The following is a 25033-nucleotide window of genomic DNA, read 5'->3' as shown; positions in this document are numbered from 1 at the left end:
GCCAAAAATCCTCTGTCACGCTTAGGCTGGAGTCCACTCCGCGGATGAAAATTGACAACTGGGCAATGTCAAGAATGTCGGTGCTCTCATCCACAGCCAAGGAATATGCAATGAAATCTTTTCCCTTTTTCACAAGCTGCTCTTTTAGATTGATGGACAACTGGTCTACTCTCTCGGCAATGGTGTTTCTGCTCAGACTCACATTTAAAAGAGTTGCCTTTTTTCTGGGCAAACTTCGTCACAAACTTTAATCATGCAGTTTTTGATGAAATCCCCCTCCGTAAATGGCCGGGCTGATTTAGCGATCTCTTCTGCCAAAATAAAACTGGCCTTGACAGCAGCCTGGCCTTGTGATTTGGCTTTTTTGAACAGAGCCTGTCGAGATTTGAGGCCTCGTTTTAATTCCTCTGCCTTTTGTAGCCTTTGTTCCATGTCCATATTCTTGTTTTTGTCCGCGTGTTTCGTTTCATAATGTCGTCTCAGATTATACTCTTTCAGTACCGCCACACTTTCTCCACACAGAAGACACACAGGTTTTCCAGCTACCTCCGTGAACATATACTCCGACTCCCACCTTGTTTGAAACCCCCGGTTCTCAGTGTCCACCTTCCGTTTTGCCATTTTTGATGGGTATCTGAAAGTTAATTTTACTGTGATGCTGACGACTGCTGTGCCAATAAATATTGAAATGAAGCAGCCTACTGCTCGGTGCGTCACCGTTGCATTGTGGGAAATGTAGTATTGGTGCGTGTAAAAGATCTGCGGGCTGCCGGCTTGCTGCGGTCTGCGGGCCGGTTTCTAATAAATAAATAATAAATCAAGATCATCCCAGGGGCCGTAAAAAACCTTCTCGCGGGCCGGATGTGGCCCGCGGGCCTTGACTCTGACATATGTGAGCTAACATAATGTCAACACGGACTGAGTTGACCGTTTATTTTTGCACCGTCTCTATGCACACTCACCGGCCTTTACACTGACACCACACACAACATGCACACTGACTACACACACACACACACACACACACTCCCATACAATCAACATATATGTTGCTGATACTTGGTTTATCATATCCTGATGCCTAGTCACCTTACCCGTATACATATCTACCTTTATCACTCTAGTATCCCTGCACATTGTAAATATGGTATTGGCACTGACCCTGTATATAGGCTAGCTTACTTCTCGTGTTCTTATTTCCCATGTGTTTTTGTTCTACCTTTTTATTTTTAGTGCTACATTGATATTGATTACTGCATTGTTGGGTTTTGAGCTAGCAAGAAAGGCATTTCACTGTACGTGTGCACGTGCCATTAACTTGAATCCCAGCTACAGAGAGGTAGTTAGCTAGCTAGTAGCACAATGGATTAGTGTTTAAAATAGTCACTATAGATTACTCTCTTCGGTGTTGGCGAGCTAGCCTGTGTGCGCACAATTTCCAACAAAAATATGACCTTATCTAAGGCAGGCCTATAGCTAGTTTTCTAAGTTTCTTATTTTTTTTTGATGGGGGGCGGGGTTCTGTCTGCACATGATTTTAATGTCTATTTTTGACTTGACAATGCTGTATTGGAGATTGATATAAAGCTTGTCTTCATGGGAATACTTTATTTTTACATTTTATTTAACTATGCAAATCAGTTAAGAACAAATTCTTATTTACAATGACGGGCCCCCCCCCCCGAACCCGGACAACGCTGGGCCAATTGTGCGCCGCCCTATAGGACTCCCAATAACGGCCAGTTGTGACAACCTGGGAACCAACCAGGGTATGTAGTGATGCCTCTAGCGCTGCAATGCAGTGCCTTAGACCGTTGCGCCACTCAGGAGGCCAGGAATACTTTTCCAATAGCTTCCTTATCGCCTTCTGAAAGTGACTTACAAAAATCATATTTTGAGAAGAGATCACATTTTGCACACAACATCTCTGGCCTTATCGTATCATAGCCAGTCTATGTTCCCTTTGTGTGCCATAGCCGAACTGTTCAGAGTTCCTCTTAGGAGCATTGCTTAATGACACATTCAGGGAAAGCGATCCCATGTGGCCTGTTTTACAGGCATCCAAATTGACATTGCATGCTATCCAATATCCATAAGTGTTCTTCTCTGTGAGAAATCTAACCATTACCAACAGTAGCCATACACTGTGTGTGTGTGAGGAGATGCTGGGATTGCCCCAGAGTTTCTTGAGTTACAGAAAGAAAGGTGCCATCTGAGGTGTCGTCCTACACCGGTGTTTAACGTGTGAGGAGAGCAGTATTTGTGATGTAGACGTAGGAGAGATTGATGACAGACATTGCAAGAGGGAAGAAATCGTTAGACTTGGGGACATTTCAGTAGACAACATGTTGCGTATTATTTGGATGTCCCTCCCTTTACAAAGTCGACGGAGGATACTTTCCAGTCATTTACTAGTTAAAGAGGGTGTGTTTAGTCGCAAATTAATGTGTAACGAGATCGTTGCGACAAAGGTCTCCCTTTTATTCAATATTTATGCTGGCAGTAGCCTCAGGAATGAATACTCCCTTTCTTCATGGGGACCGCTAACTTAGGTGCGCAATTCCGCCGACTTTCCACACCCAGCTTAACCCTCAGCTTGGACGACGCCTATAAAAGTCCCAGGAGTAAAAAATCATGTTGACTCTCTAGTTGAATCGTGCCATTGATTGAGATGGAAGGTGCTAGAACAAACATCCCCCTCAGTAGATGCCCGACTGAACATCTTGTACACTTAGACTGCATATAAATTAAGCTGGTATTTACTGTACACTGCACATTTTTACAGTGAGAAATGTATACTGAAACTCTGAGGGCAAAGAGAAACTAACGGTAGGTTATCTAATACAAAATCATTCAAAGTGATGGCGCAATGACAAACATTACAGATCAGACATAGAATGATAAGATGTGTGTCGTGTAAAATTAGATTAGGCCTATATCACTTGGCTACATTGTTCCACTAAAGATTTCACCACATTTATTTTCAAATCCCCAGTAGACTACAAATCGGTTAAACGCCCACGACTTGTTTTGCAAAGTGTGGAATGTGAACAAATGTTCAAGTGAATGCGGTGATTGTTTTCAATTTCCATTTCTCTCATTTCCAGACTCAGTTGAGGTTCAACCACCTCTGAATCCAGGAGTTGTTGGTTCAGATCACTCCTTGCCTTTGGCAACTGCCAGCAAGGGTGCAGCAGCAGCTGACAGCACTGGCACAACAGACAGCAAGGCAGACACAGTAACCAATGACAAAGCTAGAACATCTATCGAGGTTGATGACACAGCAGTCATTAAGGCTGTAACATCAGACGTAAAGGATGCTGCTGCTACACCCAATGAGAGTGCTACACCTATCAAAGACGCTACCACACCCATCAAGGATGCTACCGCACCTTTAGAAGACGCTACCACACCCATCAAGGATGCTACCACACCTTTAGAAGACGCTACCACACCCATCAAGGATGCTACCACACCCATCAAGGATGCTACCACACCCATCAAGGATGCTAACACACCCATCAAGGATGCTACCACACCCATCAAGGATGCTAACACACCCATCAAGGATGCTAACACACCCATCAAGGATGCTAACACACCCATCAAGGATGCACCTATCGAGGGTGTAACAGCATATGTCGCACCGGCCACCAAAGGGGAGGTTATAGCTGAATCCACTGCCATTATTGCTGAAACAACTGTTGGCAAGTTTGCAATAACTGCAGACAAGAACAAAACCAAATTAGATAAATCAGGACTGACTCCTGAAAAACTACCTCCCAAACCTGCTGATTCAGATGCTGATGCTGCCCCGGCCATGACTGCAGCTCCAGCCACCAGCACCACCACAGTCAAAGCCCCAGAGCCTGCCAAGCCCATCCTGGAGAAACCAAGCCCTGCCTCCAACACCAAGCTCGTCGGCCCCATGGACGCAACAGAGGATGAGCAAGAGAGCGATCTAGTGCCTGTCAACACCCTGGAGTCCCAGACCGAGACAGACATGTACGGCAGAGAAAATGAGGAAGAAGGTGGTGAAGATGACTATGATAAGGTCCCTCTGGACCAGAACCAGAACTTTGGCAGCCAAGACCTCAACGAGGAGAACGACGACGGCATGGTGGACGCCGACGATGACCAGGTGGTGCTCAGCCCAGCAAAGAGTGCTGGGAAGATAGACGTACGTATGAAGGACACCAACATCTACACCACCCAGGACGAGGACTCCCACTTCTTCTTCCACCTGGTCATCCTGGCCTTCCTGGTGGCCATCGTATACATCACCTACCACAATAAGAGGAAGGTAAGCAGAGGAAGAATACTTTATTAATCCATTCAAGACAGTTGTATTCTGTTGTACTGCACCTCATCTTCAACAAAAATATAAATGCAACAATTTCAAAGATTTTACTGTTACAGTTAATATAAGGATATTGGATATTAGCGGGAACTGGTACACGCTTTCGTACACGTCAATCCAGAGCATCTCAAACATGCTCATTGGGTGACATGTCTAGTAAGTATGCAGGCCATGGAAGATCTGGGACATTTTCAGCTTCCAGGAATTGTGTACATCCTCATCAATCTACACACAATACCTCAAAATGACAAATCAAAAACAGATTTAGACATTTTGCAAATTTCTAAAAACAATTCACTGAAATATCACATTTACATAAGTATTCAGACCCTTTACTCAGTACTTTGTTGAAGCACCTTTGGCAGCGATTGCAGCCTCAATTCTTCTTGGGTATGACACTACAAGCTTGGCTCACCTGTTTTTGGGGAGTTTCTGCAGATCCAAGCTGTCAGGTTGGATGGGGAGCGTCGCTGCACAGCTATTTTCACGTCTCTCCGAAATGTTTGATCCGGTTTAAGTCCGGGCTCTGGCTGGGCCACTCACTTTTCCTGAAGTCACTCCTGCATTGTCTTGGCTGTGTTCTTAGGGTTGTTGTCCTGTTGGAAGGTGAACCTTTGCCCAGTCTGAGGTCCTGAGCGCTCTGGAGCAGGTTTTTCATCAAGGACCTCTCTGTTCTTTGCTCTGTTCATCTTGGAGGCCACTGAACTTGGGGACCTTCAATGCTGCAGTAATGTTTTGGTACCCTTCCCCAGCTCTACGACACTTCCTTCGACCTCACGGCTTGGTCTTTGCTCTGACATGCACTGTCAACTGTGGGACCTTATATAGACGTGTGTGTGTGTGTGCCTTTCCAAATCATGCTCAATCAATTGAATTGATCACAGGTGGACTCCAGTCAAGTTGTAGAATGGATGAATATGTATGAACTTTCCAATTTGTAAGTCGCTCTGGATAAGAGCGTCTGCTAAATGACTTGAATGTAATGACTTAAATGTAAATGTAGAAACATCAAGGATGATCAATGGAAACAGGATGCACCTGAGCTCAGATTTGAGTCTCATAGCAAGGATTCTGAATATTTATGTATTATTATTTTATATTTAACAAACATTTCTAAAAACCTGTTTTCGCTTTGTCATTATGGGGTATTGTGTGTAGATTGACGAGGAAAAAATTGTATTTAATGCATTTTAGAATAAGGCTGTAACGTAACAATGTGGAAAAAGTCAAGGGGTCTGAATACTTTCCGAATGCACTGTAGAAAATGCACATTAGGTTGGAGAGGCTGAAGCAGTGGGTAGCCACTTTGTTTAACCTGCAAAACGGCAGGAGATGTAAGGAAAAGCACTCTTATTATCAAATCAAGTTTATTTTATATAGCCCTTCGTACATCAGCTAATATCTCGAAGTGCTGTACAGAAACCCAGCCTAAAACCCCAAACAGCAAGCAATGCAGGTGAAGAAGCACGGCGGCTAGGAAAAACTCCCATGAAAGGCCAAAACCTAGGAAGAAACCTAGAGAGGAACCAGGCTATGAGGGGTGGCCAGTCCTAATTCTGGCTTGTGCCGGGTGGAGATTATAACAGAAACATGGCCAAGATGTTCAAATGTCATAAATGACCAGCATGGTCAAATAATAATCAGGAGTAAATGTCAGTTGGCTTTTCATAGCCGATCATTAAGAGTATCTCTACCGCTCCTGCGGTCTCTAGAGAGTTGAAAACAGCAGGTCTGGGACAGGTAGCAAGTCGGTGGACAGGTCAGGGTTCCATAGCGCAGGCCAGAACAGTTGAAACTGGAACAGCAGCAAGGCCAGGTGGACTGGGACAGCAAGGAGTCATCATGCCCGGTAGTCCTGACGCTGGTCCTAGGGCTCAGGTCCTCCGAGAAAGATGTAGAGCATATTTAAATTCACACAGGACACCGGATAAGACAGGAGAAGTACTCCAGATATAACCAACTGACCTAGCCCCCGCACACATAAACTACTGCAGCATAAATACTGGAGGCTGAGACAGGAGGGGTCAGGAGACACTGTGGCCCCATCCGATGATACCCCCGGACAGGGCCAAACAGGAAGGATATAACCCCCACTTTGCCAAAGCACAAGCCCCCACACCACTAGAGGGATACCTTCAACCACCAACTTACCATCCTGAGACAAGGCTGAGTATAGCCCACAAAGATCTCCAGCACAACCAAGGGGGGGCGCCAACCCAGACAGGAAGATCACGTCAGTAACTCAACCCACTCAAGTGACGCACCCCTCCTAGGGACGGCATGAAAGAGCACCAGTAAGCCAGTGACTCAGCCCCTGTAATAGGGTTAGAGGTAGGGAATCCCAGTGGAGAGAGGGGAACCGGCCAGGCAGAGACAGCAAGGGCGGTTCGTTGCTCCAGAGCCTTTCCGTTCACCTTCACACCTCCTGGGCCAGACTACACTCAATCATATGACCTACTGAAGAGATACGTCTTCAGTAAAGACTTAAAGGTTGAGACCGAGTCTGCGTCTCTCACATGGGTAGGCAGACTATTCCATAAAAATTGAGATCTATAGGAGAAAGCCCTGCCTCCAGCTGTTTGCTTAGAAATTCTAGGGACAATTAGGAGGCCTGCGTCTTGTGACCGTCGCGTACGTGTAGGTATGTACGGCAGGACCAACTCGGAAAGATAGGTAGGAGCAAGCCCATGTAACGCTTTATAGGTTAACAGTAAAACTTTGAAATCAGCCCTTGCCTTAACAGGAAYCCAGTGTAGGGAAGCTAGCACTGGAGTAATATGATCAAATAGTAGTAGTAGGAAGGACCAAGACTATTCTAAAACATATTTGGGTTGGTTTTCTTCAGTTAGGCTTTGTCTTGAAATGGTCACTTTACACACAAATTCCCACACTTATGATGATTATGTAGCCTCCTTTTGCAGTTAGGCTTTTTGAGAGACTTCATTACCCTAATGGGTAGACAAGCTACATTTTTAGTGTGGGGAATCCCCATTCACGCCTCTTTTTGTGTTTCTTTGAAAAACATCCTGATAGCGCTTAGTGCAGTTACTTTTTGGTCTGTATGTATGAAGCATTTCAGAGTAGACGTTCTAATTTAGGATAATTTTAGCCTTTTTAGAGTAGGATTACATGGACAGAGGGGGCCTGAGCCTAGATCAGCTCTGCAACTCTGAGATGCTTTATGAATACTGGTTCAGGTTACCATTTTAAAAAGGTTAAAGGTCAATTTGAATATCCCCCTCTCTCCAGATCTTCCTCCTGGCRCAGAGTCGGCGCTGGAGGGACGGCCTGTGCTCTCGCAACAATGTGGAGTACCATCGGCTGGACCAGAATGTCAACGACGCCATGCCTTCCCTCAAGATGACTCAAYATTACATTTTCTGAGCAGAGAAGGAAGTTGAAAAGACTGAACTGAATTGAACAAACCTGTTTCCGGCTGCATTGTTGAAATGCTCGCTTGCCCACAAGCTTGCCCCACTTCCTCTTGCTTCAGGACAATCCTGGGCAGGAGYGAGTTTGATGGTACTTCATCTCTGTAATCGATAGCCTACACGTTTTCAAAGTTAATCCACGTACGTTGGAAATATTACTCTTTGTTTTGTTAACCATACTCTGAGTTTTGAAATTATTTATTTGGGTGACAATTACACTGGTCTATATGAAAAACATTCTCACTATGTTTAAGCCTTACTTTCCTTCTACACTTAATAGTTTTTCTCTCCTTTTGCAGATTACACACACAGAAAATTTGGATGTATAGATTGTCAGAATCAATATCAAGATAAATATGTTGTGATACTTTGCTTGTTAGTAACTAGTTTGCCCAGCAATGAATGAAAGCTATTTGTAGTGATTAGCCACAAAGCATTTGTAGTTGTAGAAATTAATATTGTAGGAATACAGCATACTACACCAGTGTTTCCCAAATCCTGTCCTCCAGTACCCCCCCCCCCCCCAACCAATCAAGGCCTTGACAAGATGAATCAGGTGTTTTTTGTTGTTGTCCTGGGCTACAACAAAAATGTATTGTGTTGGGGGGGTACTGGAGGACAGGAGTTGGAAAACTATACTACAAATATAGACCTTAATAAAATTGATAATTTTTACAGCAATACTGACAATTATTTATGTTGTGGTTATTTCTTATGCTAAAGCCATCCTCACTTTACTTTTCTTGACCTGCCAGAACACACCACCACATTTGATATTTTTCCATCATCTGGCATTTTACTGGTCTTAACACGTTGCCCAGATTGCTATACACTTATCCCAGGACTGGTCCTCCTTTCTGTTTGTTCGCTCGTTCATTCTTCTCTTTTTATCAGAAAGCTGCACTCTTCATATGGCCTAATGTGCATGTAAAGCACCACTTGGACACCGATTACTTTAGATCAATCAGCTCTCTGTCCCCGCTCTGGGGGCACATGCATCCCAAATGGCACCCTATTCCTTACGTAGTGCACTACTTTTGACCAGGGCCCTGTGGTTCTGGTCAAAAGTAGTGCACTGTGTAGGGAATGGGTTACCATTTGTGACGTAGACTCAGTCTGGAGGAAACGATAACAACCACCGTCGCTCACTCGTCATTACCTTAACGAGCCTTCAGTTCTAATGCCATTATCCTGTGACATGAATCCAGAATTATCAATTCTCATGCACTTGTCAATCGCTGTTAATTTTCCACTGTCTTTTCAGTACAGAGAAGAAGCATTAGCCTGAGTGCCAGGCTGTTTGTGCTAACGTGCCAACTTGTTGTCACTTATTGTCATGACGAGCATGTTTGCCTTGACAATGAGCGATGGCATTGGAAAGGGCACAAAGGCTGCGTCTACACTAATTTGTCTTTTCACCAATTACATCAGATCTTTTTCAGAGCTGATCTGATTTGGTCAAAAGGTTATTTAATCAACAAAATATCAGATTTGGGCTTTCTGTGGTGTAAACAGCCTAAATCGGGGACCAGGCTAGAACATAAATAGGTGGTGGATTTCAGCTCTGTCAGGAGCTGTGCGCACTCTGGTGCCACGACAATCGCTAAAGCATGGGAGGGAGATGTCATGCATGGAACAGATACGGTGTTGTGTAGCTTTCTTATAGCATGTGGTGGATGAACACTGCTTTTGCAATCAACTGTAGAGATTCTATAAAGCACAATTGTATATGGGTCKCTTTTTGTCTCTTGCTAATGCTTCATTTGCTACTAAATAAATGTTAATCTGTTTCTTACATTTCTTGTAATTGAATTTATCTCCACAGCAGGTTATAAGAGTCATCAAAAAGTTAGTTGTATTCATCGTGAAGAGAAATGAATGCTTTTTATTTTTACGTTTTAGTCATTTAGCAGACGCTCTCACCCACATTGCAAGCTCCATGCTCTACTAACTGAGCCACACAGGAATTAATGTATTTGGAAATGAGCCTGTCATGACCACATGACTTTACAGTAACTGCTGAATCATTCCATTGCTAAAGTTGTCTTGTATGATGACAGAAATATACTTCGCTCTGAGTTATAGCTCCCTTGTGAGTAATCCTGAATCCTAAGCAGTATCAATGGCAGGGGTGGGCAATTCCAGTCCTCGYGGGKRMGATTGGTGTCACAGTTTTGCCCCAACTAACACACCTGACTCCAATAATCACCTAATCATGATCTTCAGTTTAGAATGCAATTTGATTAATCAGCTGTGTTTGGTAGGGATGTGTGACACCAATCAGACCCTCAAGGACTGGAGTTGCCCACCCCTGGTCAATGGCATTGTGACCTTTCATGGTTCTGCATGGGTCTGCAGTTAGCCTATTGGTTAGAGCACGTTTGTCAAACTGGAGGGCCTACTGTCTGCAGGTTTTTGCTTCTCCCTTGTACTTGATTGATGAATTAAGGTCACTGATTAGTAAGGAACTCCCCTCACCTGGTTGTCTGTTTTTAAATGAAAGGAAAAAAACAAAACCTGCAGCCATGGCCCTGCATGAGTTTGACACCCCTGTGTTAGAGCGTTGGGTTAGTAACCGAAAGGTTGCTGGTTGAGTACCTGAGCCGACAAGGTGAAAACTCTGTCTGTGCCCATGAGCAAGGCACCTACAGTAACCCTAATTTGCTCCACGGGTCCCTTACTACTATGGCTGATCCTGTAAAACAACACACTGGATAGGTGCAGTGAAATGTATGTGATGATAAAACACATTCAAACATTTTTTACTAACTGAATGATGACATTACTGAGAGAGCTTGATATGAGTTGGGCCCTGTGGGTAGGTCTTGAAGGAGGTAAAGGGCCTGTTCTATATAGACATAAGGCTGCAGGTGGTCACATCACCACTGGATGGCAGTAGAGACACAACTCAGTGATGAGCAGACGGTAAACAGCAACTACGCTTGAGAACATTCAGAAGGGCACTTCTGGGAAGCTTCCAGCTTGAGGAAAAGAAAAGAACTTGGTAACTGTTTTAGCTTGAATGGATATGCCTATCATCCTGAAACCTGGCAAGCACAGAGTAGGCTAATTAATAACCATGTAAGTAAGTAGAACGTYCTTAATTATTTACATGGTTGATTTCATGAACCTCCAACACTGTCAATTGAAGTGAAACCAAAGATTCCATTGCTTCACAAAAGCACATGATAGTGGGTAAATAAATAAAAGTTGGCAAAGCATTGACAATATGTAAACCCAAATCTGCAGTGATATTGATAACATGGGATGTCAAGGTCATGCAGGATGGTTGATTAAGGCTGATATTGGGCATTTTGGTTTTGTTATTTTGGCCTGCAGTTGGTAGGTGGGTGTTTCACCTACGAGGGGAGGAGGGGGCTCCCCATGCTGATAGGTCAATATATGGACTGGAAACRGGGGGGCAAGCCTCCCTCCGCAGATAGATAAAACAACTGGAATACAGCCAATGTTTATCCAAGCACACATCAGATGTATATGTTCTGGCTGTTGCTTTATCTTCACAGGGAGGTCAAGGTGTGCCTCATTGACAAGCTAGCTCTGTGTCAGGGCCTGTTGGAGAAAGGTTGCTGTTTGTAGGCAATAGTTAGGATATATTATATTTTCATAGGTGCTGTGTTTCTGGATGCAGGCCCTGCCTCAAACTTATGTACCTAACTTATGTGCTCTCTGTCATGGCAAATGGCCCAGGAACATGAGGAAAACACAAAGAACAATGATTTAAGGGCCAGTACGCCCCCCCCCCCCCAAGGTTTCAGATATATATGTGTTAGAATAACGCTATTGCATCAATTTTTGGTATCTATCAGAAACTTGTCCCCTGAGGAGAACTCTAATGCTATCTATATGGATGTATGGTCTCTGTGGTAACTTGTCAGTACAGGGTGAACTCTAAACTACTCTATTAAACGGTGCTTTATTGTCTTTAGGAACTCTGCCTTATTTGCATTAGGTCTCCTTTAGACCTTTAGCTGCTGTGACATCCTGTGGAGATTGGGCCTGGCTGATCAGGTTACTGTAACTTGGTATCGTTTGATGGGTCAATGGTGGTAGGTTTAGGTTTGAAAGTGTCACCTTGTGTTATAAATGGAATGAAGTGCCTTTGTTCGGAAAACGGTTGTATGATCGCCGTGGAGAACGGTTGTATGATCGCCGTGGAGAACGGTTGTATGATCGCCGTGGAGAACGGTTGTATGATCGCCGTGGAGAACGGTTGTATGATCACCGTGGAGAACGGTTGTATGATCAATTCTCATTTCATATTAGGCATCTCTTTTTTCATGCTTTGGCTTGTAACTGTAAGATTTGTATGCCTAGATTGTGAATGCTATGCAACTTAAGCTTTATGCCTTGTATAATGTTATAATTCATTTTACAAAGTAATTAAATACTCTTCCATTTTGCATTCACTTTTCATGACCATTTCTGGATCTTAGTCAGCGAAACGCATAATACTTGATTGCACATGGTATCAAATGAAATCAGATAGTCAGGTTTATCAAATGTAGATGGTTAAACATTATTTGACATTACAAGGATATTTGTGGACCAACGTGTGAACGCAGGTGTCATACTTCATTTCTTTCTCCTTTACCAGTATATTTCCGGCATATTTTCTTCATTTCGTCAAAATGTTGTTTCAATTCACAGAGCCATGTCTCCTAATGGATTCTTATTTTTGATTCAAATAATTTTTATTTAACGAGGCAAGTTAGTTAAGAACAAATTCTTATTTATAATGACGGCCTACCCCGGCCAAACCCTAAACCAGACAACGCTGTGCCAATTGCCCGATGGGACTCCCAATCACGGTCGATTGTGATACAGCCTGGAATCAAACCAGGGTCTGTAGTGATGCCTCTAACGCTGAGATGCAGTGCCACTTGGGAGCCCATAACGGATTTTCATATTGTGTGAGACTTTTTAAGACCTACTATTGGTTGATGTTCTTCAGGAAGTGGTATCCCTACCACAAAATGTGACAATTACCTTTTCATTGGTCAAGGGTATGCAGGAAGATGAATATCTCTGACCTCCTCTACCTTCTCTAATTACTTCACTTAGACTTTTAATTTCCTGTCCCTGTCCTAAACTAAAAGTCACCCGGGCGGCATAATCCACTCTGTCTAGAATGTCTAGTCCAATTTGCCTCGTTTGATTTCGGTGTGTTATTTTAATATTAACTATAGCTTTACTGTCCTGAGTTTTTGTCTGGGAATGGGGAAGCCTATAGTGTACAGTGTTGACTCATGGATTTCTTCTTGTTGATAAATGCCACACATGTCTTCTTTGCTGTTATGAAGACTGCCTGCCTTCTTCTCTGAGGGGCCCGTTCCCCTGTGGCCTCCCTCGCTTCTTTCATTCTGTTGTCATCCTTCCCTTGAAGACTGCCTGTCTTCTTCTCTGAGGGGCCCGTTCCCCTGGGGCCTCCCTTGCTTCTTTCATTCTGTTGTCATCCTTCCCTTGAAGACTGCCTGTCTTCTTCTCTGAGGGGCCCGTTCCCCTGGGGCCTCCCTCAATCCTCTCATTCTGTTGTCATCCTCCCCTTGAAGGCTGCCTGCCTTCTTCTCTGAGGGGCACGTTCCCCTGGGGCCTCCCTCAATCCTCTCATTCTGTTGTCATCCTCCCCTTGAAGACTGCCTGCCTTCCTCTCTGAGGGGCCCGTTCCCCTGGGGCCTCCCTCAATCCTCTCATTCTGTTGTCATCCTCCCCTTGAAGGCTGCCTGCCTTCTTCTCTGAGGGGCACGTTCCCCTAGGGCCTCCCTCAATCCTCTCATTCTGTTGTCATCCTCCCCTTGAAGACTGCCTGCCTTCCTCTCTGAGGGGCCCGTTCCCCTGGGGCCTCCCTCAATCCTCTCATTCTGTTGTCATCCTCCCCTTGAAGACTGCCTGCCTTCTTCTCTGAGGGGCCCGTTCCCCTGGGGCCTCCCTCAATCCTCTCATTCTGTTGTCATCCTCCCCTTGAAGACTGCCTGCCTTCTTCTCTGAGGGGCCAGTTTCCCTGGGGCCTCCCTCGATCCTCTCATTCTGTTGTCATCCTCCCCTTCATTACTCACTCACCATCAAAGCACCTCCCTTCCTCTAAAACCCTCCTCCTTGAACAAACTGTTAGCTCAGAGGCTGTGTCGTTAGTTAGTTAAATTTATGATGATCAAACGGTTAGATTATAACCCATCATGTGTTGAAAACCTGTCGCAAGTCCTGTCTTCTTCAGAAGCGCTTACATACTGTATGAGCATCTTCTCTCCATACTGTTAATAAGCGTGTTGGTCCGGTTACCTCCGGTTCTGCTCTCAGCGGATTGCTTAAACATGAATTGTGTGTGTGTGTTTCTGCCCGCCTCCAGCTACTGTACCATGCTAAGCCATACAACGTCTGTCTGCTTGGTTCTGTCAGACCTACTATGTTAMCTGCCTTAACTCCCTGATTTACTTCCGTCCTTCAGTCCTCTCAGGACAGTGTATTAGCTCCTTTCTCTCTCCTAGGAATCAGTCAGTCTACGCTGTCTGTCGACTCGGGCTATACAAAATCCTTGCTAATCTCTCTACCAGTGTCTGTCTTCAGAGAGTCCTGCAGGATCCATATATCTCTGTCTTTCACTTTGGATCTGTCTTTCTAGCTCCGTCCTAATCTCTGACTAACTTCTTCTCATGGTTTTATTTGCTACTTTTGATATTCCCTTCGGTCTCTGATGAGGTGCAGTTTTTTTTTCTAGGTTTGTCTATGCATTAATTGGACCTTGTGAATATGAATTTGATTTKATCTTTGGAGTGAGATTTCTCATAACGGATTCATTTTTTCTCCCATTGTGTTCTTGTAAAAAACTGTTCACTGACACCRTCTACAGTTGTTCCTCAACGTCTTGACCCTCCATTTTAACTGTATCAGATCACCTTGTGACAAGGCAGTTTGAATTTATTGGGGAGCCATGGCCTATGACTTCTTTCCAAACACACTGCTTTTCCCTTGTCAGTCACAAACATTAGGAATTAGAAAACAAATGAGTAATTTAATATGATTTCTATGGTCACAACAACATGCGTCACCATCTGTCCCCCAGATAATAAAACACCTGAACAGTCTCAGGCATGACCACTGACTAGAATACTGGGCAATCTCAGCATTCTGAAGGAACATCATTAGGATTCCAGTCATTCCCTCTATGGACTTCCTTCTGGTTGATACAGCTCCTATTAAAAAAAAGAGGGAATCCATCTGAGCATGTGGGATGGAGAACCGTCGTCGTGCCGACGTTGCCTAGGAACGATATATGGATGGAGGTGTGCAAAGGTCACACGCTGCAGCCGACATAAGAATGAAGTAAATTTAAATGTCAGACTCTGTAATGTTCCCTCCATTGAGCTGGTGCATATTCAGCAAAGGAGGCCCCATACACACCCTTCTCTCCTCCACACCCACACCCTTCTCTCCTCCACACCCACACCCTCCTCTCCCCCACACCCTCCTCTCCTCCACACCCTCCTCTCCCACATCTCACACCCTCCTCTCCTCCAACACCCTCCTCTCTCCACACCCCCTCCCACACCCTCTCTCTCCACACCCTTCTCTCCTCCAACCCACAACCCTTCTCTCCTCCACACCCACACCCTCCTCTCCTCCACACACCCTCCTCTCCTTCTCCTCCACACCCACACCCTCCTCTCTACCACACCCTCCTCTCCTCCACACCCACACCCTCCTCTCCTCCACACCCACATCCTCCTCTCTACCACACCCTCCTCTCATTCACATCCGCACCCTCCACACCCATACCTTCCTTTCTCCACACCCTCTCTCCTCCACACCACACACCCTCCCTTCCTCACACCCACACCCTCCTCTCCTCCACACCCACACCCTCCTCTCCTACACACCCTCCTCTCCTACACATCCACACCTCCACACCCATACCTTCCTTTCCTCCCACACCCTCCTATCCTCCACACCCTCCACAACCCTCCTCTCCTCCACACCCTCCCTCTCCTACACATCCACACCCTCCACACCACTACCTTCCTTTCCTCCACACCCTCCTCTCCTCCACACCCTCCTCTCCTCCACACCCACACCCTCTCTCCTCCACACCCTCCTCTCCTACACATCCACACCCTCCTCTCCTCCACCCTCCACACCCTCTCTCCTCCACACCCACACCCTTCTCTACTCCACACCACACCCTCCTCTCCCCCACACCCTCCTCTCCTCCACACCCTCCCACACCATCCTCTCCTCCACACCCTCCTCTCCTCCACACCCACACCCTCCACACCCCTCCCTCTCCTCCACACCTTCTCTCCTCCACACCCACACCCTTCCTCTCCTCCACACCCACACCCTCCTCTCCTCCACACCCTCCTCTCCTCTCCTCTCCCTCCACACCCACACCTCCTCCTCACCACACCCTCCTCTCCTCCACCCACACCCTCCTTTCACCCCACATCCTCCTCTCTACCACACCCTTGCATTCACATCCGCACTCTCCACACCATACCTTCTTTCCTCCACACCCTCCTCTCCTCCACACCCCACACCCTCCCTCCTCCACACTCACACCCTCCTCTCCTCCACACCCTCCTCTCCTACACATCCACACCTCCACACCATACCTTTCCTTTCCATCACACCCTCCTATCCTCAACCCTCCTCTCCTCCACACCCTCCTCTCTTACAACATCCACACCTCCACCCATACCTTCTTTCCTCCACACCCTCCTCTCCTCCACATCCCCTCCTCTCCTCCCACACCCCACACCCTCCTCTCTCCCTTCCACACCCTCCTCTTCCTACACATCCACACCCTCCTCTCCTCCACACCCTCCACACAACCCTCCCTCCCCAACCCTCCTCTCCTACACATCCACACTCCACACCCCATACTTCCTTTCCTCCACACCCTCCTCTCCTCCAACCCTCCACACCCTCTTCTCTCCACACCCTCCCTCTCCTCCACACCCTCTCTCCTCCATACCCTCCTCTCCTACACATCCACACCCTCCACACCCATACCTTCCTTTCCTCCTCACCCTCCTCTCCTCCACACCCACACCCTCCTTCCTCCACACCCACACCCTCCCCGCCACACCACTCCTCTCCTCACACCCTCCTCGTCCTCCACACCCTCCACACCCTCCTCTCCTCCACACCCTCCTCTCCTACACATCCACACCCTCCTCTCCTACACATCCACACCCTCCACACCCATACCTTCCTTTCCTCCACATCCACACCTTCCTCCTCACTAACCGCCGGGCATTTTCTCATGTAACAGCATTTCTGTTGTGTTCCACTGTCACACAGATGACCTCTCCATCAGTTTTCATTGTGACAGAGAATACCAACACCTGAGTAAGCAAGAACTTAACTCATGACGGGTCAAACGCAATGGTCCCAAATTATTACTTCAATTAATATGTTACAGTTTATGGCCACTGACAGCTATAAAATCACTATATACACATATGCAGACTGCTGGGCAGGGGATCTCTTTTGTCCTCAATGGGGAATTGGCTTGTTTGCCATGTGTTAAGTGAACTCTAGTGGCTTGCTGACATTACTTCTCGCTAGAAGAGATAAAGGTTATTAAATGTACTGTGACACCCAGCTGGTCAGAAAAGCTAAGATTCAGCTCTTGTTAACATTTTTTGAACCATGTGTGTATTGTAGGTGGACAGAGGTAGATCCTCAAAAAGTTCTACAGCTTGTGAATATACCAGGCGGTGTCAGAGGAAGGCCKTAAAAATTGCCACCCAAGTCATGGACTGTTCTCTCTGCTATCGCACGGCAAGCGGTACCGGAGCGCCAAGTCTAGGTCCAAAAGGCTCCTTAACAGCTTCTACCCCCAAGCCATAAGACTGCTGAACAGCTAATCAAATGGCTACCCACTGACATGGTACCTGTACCCCCTGTACATAGCCTCGTTATCGTTATTTTATTGTTGCTCTTTTATTTTTTACTTTAGTTTATTTAGTAAATATTTTTCTTAACCCTTCTTTTTCTTAAAACTGCATTGTTGGTAAGTAAGCATTTCACGGTACGGTCTACAACTGTTGTATTCGGCGCATGTGACAAATAAAATTAGCGACTACAAGCAGCGACTGTTTGGAGGACTGATGCAGGAGTGTACTGTATGCCTGAGAGGAGGACTCCACTCTGCATTGTAGAGTGAGAGCAGATGCAGTCAGGGGGGACGCCTGGGTCAGTCTAGACAGCCCTGGAACAGTGGGGCCCATTGACATGATTGTGTAGTGGTGGTGGTGCTGTCAGCGGCTGGCAGAGAGGGCACCAGGGGCACCGTTTGCCTCTGGAGGCATGCTGGCATGCAACCCTCCACAGGCCCTTTTTGAATTGCTTTTAAATAATGGAGTTTATCATTGGAGTGAGGAGAGAGAGAGGAGAGAGAGAGAGAGAGAGAAGATAGAGAGAGAGAACGGAGAGAAAAGAGAGAGAGAGAGACGAGAGATGAGAAGAGAGAGAAGAAGGGAGAAGGAGAGAAGAGAGGAGACGAGAACGGAAAACGAGAGAGAGAGAGAGAGGAGAGAAGAGAAGAGAGAAGAGAGGAGAGAGAGAGAAGAGAAAGAGAGAGAGAGAGGAGAGAAGAGAGAGAGAGAGAGAGAAGAGAGAGAGACGAGAAGAGAGAGAGAGAGAGAGAACAGAGAGAGAGATGAGAGCAGAGAGCAGAGAGAGGAAGAGAGAGATGAGAGAGAGAGAGAGAGAGAGAGAAGAGAGAGAGAGAGAGAGAGAGGTGAACTGAACTGAACTGAACTTTACAGGACAAATAGTTTCTGAACACAATTTTGATTTCAGTGTAACTTTTCTTTATTTTTTCTTCAATAAGAACCACTGCTGTGTTGAAAGCGAACCACCCCCACCATCCAATCTCTGATATTGGTTTTCTGCTTCCTCTCCTCTAGCTGCAGTGATTACACCAAAGGTAATCCAAAGACATTTATCTAGCCTGGCTTTTAAGGTTTTTAATTGTTTTCAATGTTATTAATTGAAAAGCTGCTTTATACGTAGATGATTGATCTATACATATTGATACAGATGCTGCTTTTACTTTGGTGAAGAAGGCTTTGATACAGGAGTCTCTTCTCCTGTATCTCCTGTATCTACCTGTTGATGCTAAGTCAGAACTGTGTAATGATTTCTGTATGAAAAGCCCTCCCCTCCCTTGTCTCTTCACATGCAGCTCAGCTCCTAAAAGSCCATTACAAGACCCTGATGGGTTMCATCACTTAGGGAGCGATCCAATTGCAGCCTATTCCTTATGTAGTGCATTACTTTTGGCCAGGGCCCATAGGGCAACATGAATAGGACGAAGCCCCTGACTGTAGAAATTAAAAGCCAGACAATGGAGACCCACTTCTCACAGATTCCACCTGATTGGTCTGTTGTTACTGGCCGTTTGTTGAAAGGTGACAGAAATTTCAGAGCAGAGCACGTTGTCATGGCTTCCATTAATCCACTCACACAGCTGCCGTGTCCAGTCCACATTCCATCAAACGATAAACGCTCGCCTCGCAAAGCCCCTTTGTGGTTGTCCTCAATAGCACTATTGTCTGCCAAAGTTGCCAATAAAATATGTTATTAAGTAAGTGCTGATGGAATCGATAGGGGTGGAGGAGGGTAGATTGGATTCTCTTCCCTGTTTTCAGAGTGCTTTACTTTTCCGTTCTTCTGTGACTGTACATCGGCCYCTCTTGTGGTGTGTGGGGACAGGCATTACCTTAGACAGGTGCCCAACAGATGCTAACGAGAAAATACACAACACAGTGGAGGACAGGATGCAGCCAGAGCTCAGTGAAGAGGAGGTAACCAGGGGAGATAGAGAATGAAGTGAGACATTAGGTTCATCAGGAAAGGTAAATTAAAGCCACTTAAATGGCATTATGTTAATGGTTTAAGACAGAGGATTAATCAAGGTGTTAGGGCATTACTGCTCATTACTGTAGAGRCTCCATGTATTGCACTGGGATGGCAAGGCACAGCTCTATGATGTTATGGGTTGCGTCCCAAATGGCATCCTATTTCCTATATAGTGTACTCGTTTGACCAGAGCCATATTGGCCATGGCCAAAGGTAGTGCGCTATAAAGGGAATAGGGTTCCATTTGGGACAAAACCATGGTGAACTGAAGCAGTAAAGTACCTAGCTAGTTGACTCTGTTATACCTTGAGTGGGAATATGTACATTTCGCAAATTAACACAAGCAGAGGTTTAGCTTTAAATCTAAATGAACACAACATGAATAACTAAGAATCAGATGGTCAAGATGCTTAAAAGGTGACCAAAACACAATGAATATTAACTCTGATACTAACTGCATTAGCTATCAATGTTATCCAATATCCAGACATTTCCACCATTCACCCAGACCCTTCGGCTTCCAGATCACTTTCAAACCGTGCAAACCATCCTCAAAACTACCCTAAAACACAGTAAGTTATGTATCACCAAGTAGCTTTTTTTTAACACCTTCTTTGAAAAACAACAGCTCTCACTATCTACCACTAACTCTCCTCACCACCCACTCCTCGGCTCTGTCCATCCCTCAGACTAAATTACCACTAACTCTCCTCACCACCCACTCCTCGGCTCTGTCCATCCCTCAGACTAAATTACGGTGTGGAGCATGTGAAGCTGCTGCTGTCTGCCACAGCTCAGGCATGACAACGTGCTCTGCTCTGCCAGGTGTTGTCATAGAGGTGGCCCTCCATCTGTTCAGGGGACCCTGACAGCACAGCGCTACACAGCCCTGTGGAGCCTGTTAGTCAGCCTGGTCCTCGYTACTGTGTGGAGACAGAGGAGAGGACAGGAGGCAAAGAGTGACTGCGCTGTGGTACAGACATCAGGCTTAGCTACTGCCAAACCCTGCTGGGACTGCAGAGAGAGAGGCTACTGTATAGGCTACTGTGTCTCTGTGTCTGTGAGCATGCCAGTATGAGTGTGTACTGTACTGTACACTGCATAATGTCTGTGAGTGAGAGGCCTATGCAATGACAGTGACTCCAGACCTGTAGAACACCTTTGGAGCAGTAGAGGCTCCTCAGAGGAGTAAGGGGAGAATCATCGTCCTCAGTGATTTTCATTTAAAAAAAATAGTGAAACATTGACAAGGTTATCCTTTTTAGATAAAACTATACTAAATATATATTCACGTCACCAAATAATTAGTCAAAACACAATAAAGGTRTACAGTAGTCTCAACAGCACTCTGTAGGGTAGCACAATGGTGTAGCTGGAGAACAGTTAGTTTCCATCCTCGTCTGGGTACATTGACTTCAATATAAAACCTATGAGGCTCATGGTTCTCACCCCKTTCCATAGACATACACAGTAACTATGACAACTTCCGGAGTACGTCCTCTTTTCTGACAGAGCTCTTGCAGCATGAACTAACATGTTGTCCACCCAATCAAAGTATCAAAGAATGAATCTAGTACTGAAAGCATAAGCTACAACTAGCTAGCACTGCAGTGCATAAAATGTGAGTAGTTGACTCAAAGAAAGATAAAGAAAAGTGTTGAACAGTTTTGAACAAATACATTTCTTTAAAAATGAAGGAGAAGCGAGAGAGAGCTATATTTAGTTGTATTTTTTTCACTTTCACTTAGCTAGCGAATGCAGCTAGCTACTTTAGCCTACTAAAACACCCGGCTCAAACAGAGAGGGATGCTATGTTAGCTAGTTGGCTATGGCTATCCAACACTGGAACCCTTCCAAGTCAAGGTAAGTTTTTGATTGTATTAATTTATTGCCACCGGGGTAGCTGCTAAACTGCTTGCTGACTGTACACGTGTTAGTTCTAATAGCTATGTTGACGTTAGCTAATATGGCGACAACGATGTAGGCTGTGCGTAGCAGTTAGCGGTTATGATATGAAGGTTTGGCTTGGAAAGTTTTTTTTGCCTGGTCACAGACAGCTGATGTGTTGTGCACCGAAGTTCACAAGCAAAGGGAATCGGTGAGAGGAGGAGAGCACGTAGATGCGAGAAGGAATTACACAACGAGGAAAATGTTCATGCTGTTTGTTTGTGGCTGCTATGAAAGTGAACTGTGTTTGCGTGTGATAAGGGGTGTATTCATTCCGCTGATTCTGTTTCTTAAACGTTTCTTAAATGGAACAAAACGGGGATAAACATACCTGAATTTGTCCAATTGAAACTCATTTACAACTATTGGACTAATGATTACACCCTAAATCAACTAGATGCAGGTAAGTGTGTGCAAGGCGGTATTGAATGTGTCACTGTCTGTCACCTTGAATGCTCTAATCTTTCTCTCGACCTGTGCACCTACATTGTAAACTTTAATTCATAGGCTAAGTCATGATGGGTATAGGAAAAATTTGAGTATCATGTAGTAGCCTAAACTATCGACGTTACATTGAACTGGGTGAATGGAATATGAATGACAGTCATCCAACATGCTGTAATAGAAATAAGGTCATGCTCATGAAAAAAATAATCATCCTCCCTCATCTTAATCGTCACTGACCGCCACATCTCTGTAGGGGTGTGTGTGTGTGTGTGTGTGTGTGTGTGTGACAGTCAGTCCTTCTAGCGTCTCTCTTTCTCTGTCAGGTGCTGTTCTAATGAGACGGTGGAGGGAAGGCTCGCACTCAGAAACAGCTGTTTCATGTCACAGTCTGATGCAGAGATAAGAGCCCTACGCCACCGCCTCCTTCCCGCCTTTCATTCAGCCCTTCTCCTCTCCTCCCTGCCCTCCCCTATCTCTGTCATCTTCTTTTCCTGTAGACAGAGTGGGATGAGATTGCAGTGATTAAACCATCAACATTAATTGAAAGGACGGGTTGTTGTCTTCGACTGTTCATCATCCATTAGTCATTGAGTGCGTTCCAAATGGCACCCTATTCTCTTAATAGTGCACTACTTTTGACTATATATAGGGAATAGGGTGCCATTTGGGAGGTAACAAATTATTTTCAGTGTTGTGGCGGACAGCTACGATGGGTAGTTGTGAAGAGCCAATGGAAGGGGAGAGTGGTTTGGCGTTAGCTCTAACCAGTGTCTTGTCACCGAATATACTGTACCTCACAACTTAGCGACGTGTTGTAACGTGATTATCAGTTTAATCTCGTCATTATCATTCTAGAGGTGTCTCTCATGTCCATTCTCGTCATGCTAAGAGAGATCCTAGTCACGAGAAGTCATGGAGAGAAGTGATACAGGTGGACATGCACGCCTGTGTTCAACATGTGTGTCAGAGTTAGCAAGTGAAGATGGAGATGATGCCTAAATGAGGCTGTAGAGGAGCCTTTTTAAACAGAGGGAACATCCCCCTATGGATTAATGACAACCTCGGTGGTRACCTCATCTGGTTGGCTCCTGAACCCTGAGATGTATCGTTGCCTTGTGATGTCATGGAGTTGGGAAAGGCTGGCAGAATTCTGGAATGGAAGGCAGCAAGCAGGAGGGTGTTTTTTTCCCCCATCCACGTCCCGTGATCGTTCACTTAGCAGGGGCGGGAGAGAGGAGGAGAGAACTAAAGGAAAGGAAGTGAAGAGGAGGAATGATTTTAATTTTCTGCAGAGTTGTCTTTATCCATTAATCTGAGCGGAGGCTCTGATGCCTCATTATCCAACTCTGTGGTAATTATATTAATGGACGGGCTTCGGTACGTGACAGCAGCAGTGCCAATTGTCTGAGTTTGGGGCCGGTGGCATGTATGAATCTAAATGCTAATTTTGAGAAAATGGGGGTCGATTTCACCACTGAACAAAAGCGATATAGARAGACACACCACATACACAGTAAAATCACAAGTGTTAAATTTGCAGGGTCAAAAGTGATTGAACAACATGCAGTGTCAAAAGATCCCTAGTGTCAGTGTTGATAACTGTAGTTAAATGCTATGTGTAATTTTTTACTCTAATAGTGTAAGAAACATCATAACTCCACCCAGGTTGGATGGGGAGTGTTTCTGCACAGCTATTTTCAGGTCTCTCCAGAGATGTTTGATTGCGTTCAAGTAGGMGCTCTGGCTGGGCCACTCAAGTCTTGTCCCGAAGCCACTCCTGCGTTGTCTTGGCTGTGTACTAAGGGTCGTTGTCCTGTTGGAAGGTGAGGTCCTGAGCGCTCTGGAGCAGGTTTTCATCAAGAATCTCTCTGTACTTTACTCCGTTCATCTTACCCTTGATTCTGAATAGTCTCCCAGTCCCTGCCGCTGAAAAACATCCCCACAGCATGATGCTACCACCACCATGCTTCACCGTAGGGATGGTACCAGGTTTCCTCCAGATGTGAGGCTTGGCATTCAGGCCAAAGAGTTCAATCTTGGTTTCATCAGACCAGAGCAGCTTGTTTCTCATGGTCTGAGAGTCATTAGCTGCCTTTTGGCAAACTCCAAGAGGGCTGTCATGCCTTTTACCGAGGAGTGGCTTCTGTCTGGCCACTCTACCATAATGGCCTGATTGGTGGAGTGATGCAGAGATGGTTGTGCTTCTGGAAGGTCCCATTCCCATTTCCACAGAGGAACTCTGGAGCTCTGTTAGAGTGACCATCGGGTTCTTGATCACCTCCCTGATCAAGGCACTTCTTCCCCGATTGCTCAGTTTGGCCAGGAGGCCAGCTCTAGGAAGAGTCTTGMTGGTTCCAAACTTCTTCCATTTAAAACCTCTCTAGGGTACGTGAGACGGTAGCGTACCATGTCTTCAACAGCCAGTGAAACTGCAGGGCGCCAAATTCAAATACAGAAATACTCATTATAAAAATTCAGAAAACAAAACATATTTTACATAGGTTTAAAGATCAACTTCTTGTGAATCCAACCACGGTGTCATATTTAAAAAATGCTTTACGGCGAAAGTATACCTTATGATTATTTGAGAACATAGCCCAGCAGACAAATCATTACAAACAGTAACCAGCCAAGTAGAAGAGTTACACAAGTCAGAAATAGAGATAGAATTAATCCCTTACCTTTGATGATCTTCATATGGTTGCACTCAGAAGACATTKATTTACTCAATAAATGTTCCTTTTGTTCGATAAAGTCTCTTTATATCCAAAAACCTCTGTTTTGTTTGCGCGTTTTCTTCAGTAATCCACAGGCTCAAACGCAGTCACATCAGGCAGACAAAAAAATCCAAATTGTATCCGTAAAGTTCAGAGAAACATGTCAAACGATGTTTATATTCAAACCTCAGGTTGTTTTTAGCCTAAATAATCGATAATATTTCAACCGGACAATAACGTCGTCAATA

The 25033-nt window shown here is 45.3% G+C and overlaps 1 protein-coding gene across 1 annotated transcript in view; it reads left to right on the top strand.

The window, feature by feature from the left end:
* Positions 1–9586, top strand: part of LOC112069671 (uncharacterized) — a 20584-nt gene extending 10998 nt beyond the window's left edge. The window contains exons 2-3 of the mRNA XM_024137035.1: positions 3108–4303; positions 7610–9586. Coding sequence (XP_023992803.1) covers positions 3108–4303; positions 7610–7744 — 1331 coding nt within the window. The 3' untranslated portion in view covers positions 7745–9586. The remainder of the gene's footprint in view (positions 1–3107; positions 4304–7609) is intronic.
* Positions 9587–25033: the final 15447 nt, after the last annotated feature.

The sequence above is a fragment of the Salvelinus sp. IW2-2015 genome, unplaced genomic scaffold (genome assembly GCF_002910315.2).
Source record: "Salvelinus sp. IW2-2015 unplaced genomic scaffold, ASM291031v2 Un_scaffold1077, whole genome shotgun sequence".
Classification (NCBI taxonomy): Eukaryota; Metazoa; Chordata; class Actinopteri; order Salmoniformes; family Salmonidae; genus Salvelinus; species Salvelinus sp. IW2-2015.
This window is presented reverse-complemented; position numbering and strand designations above follow the sequence as displayed.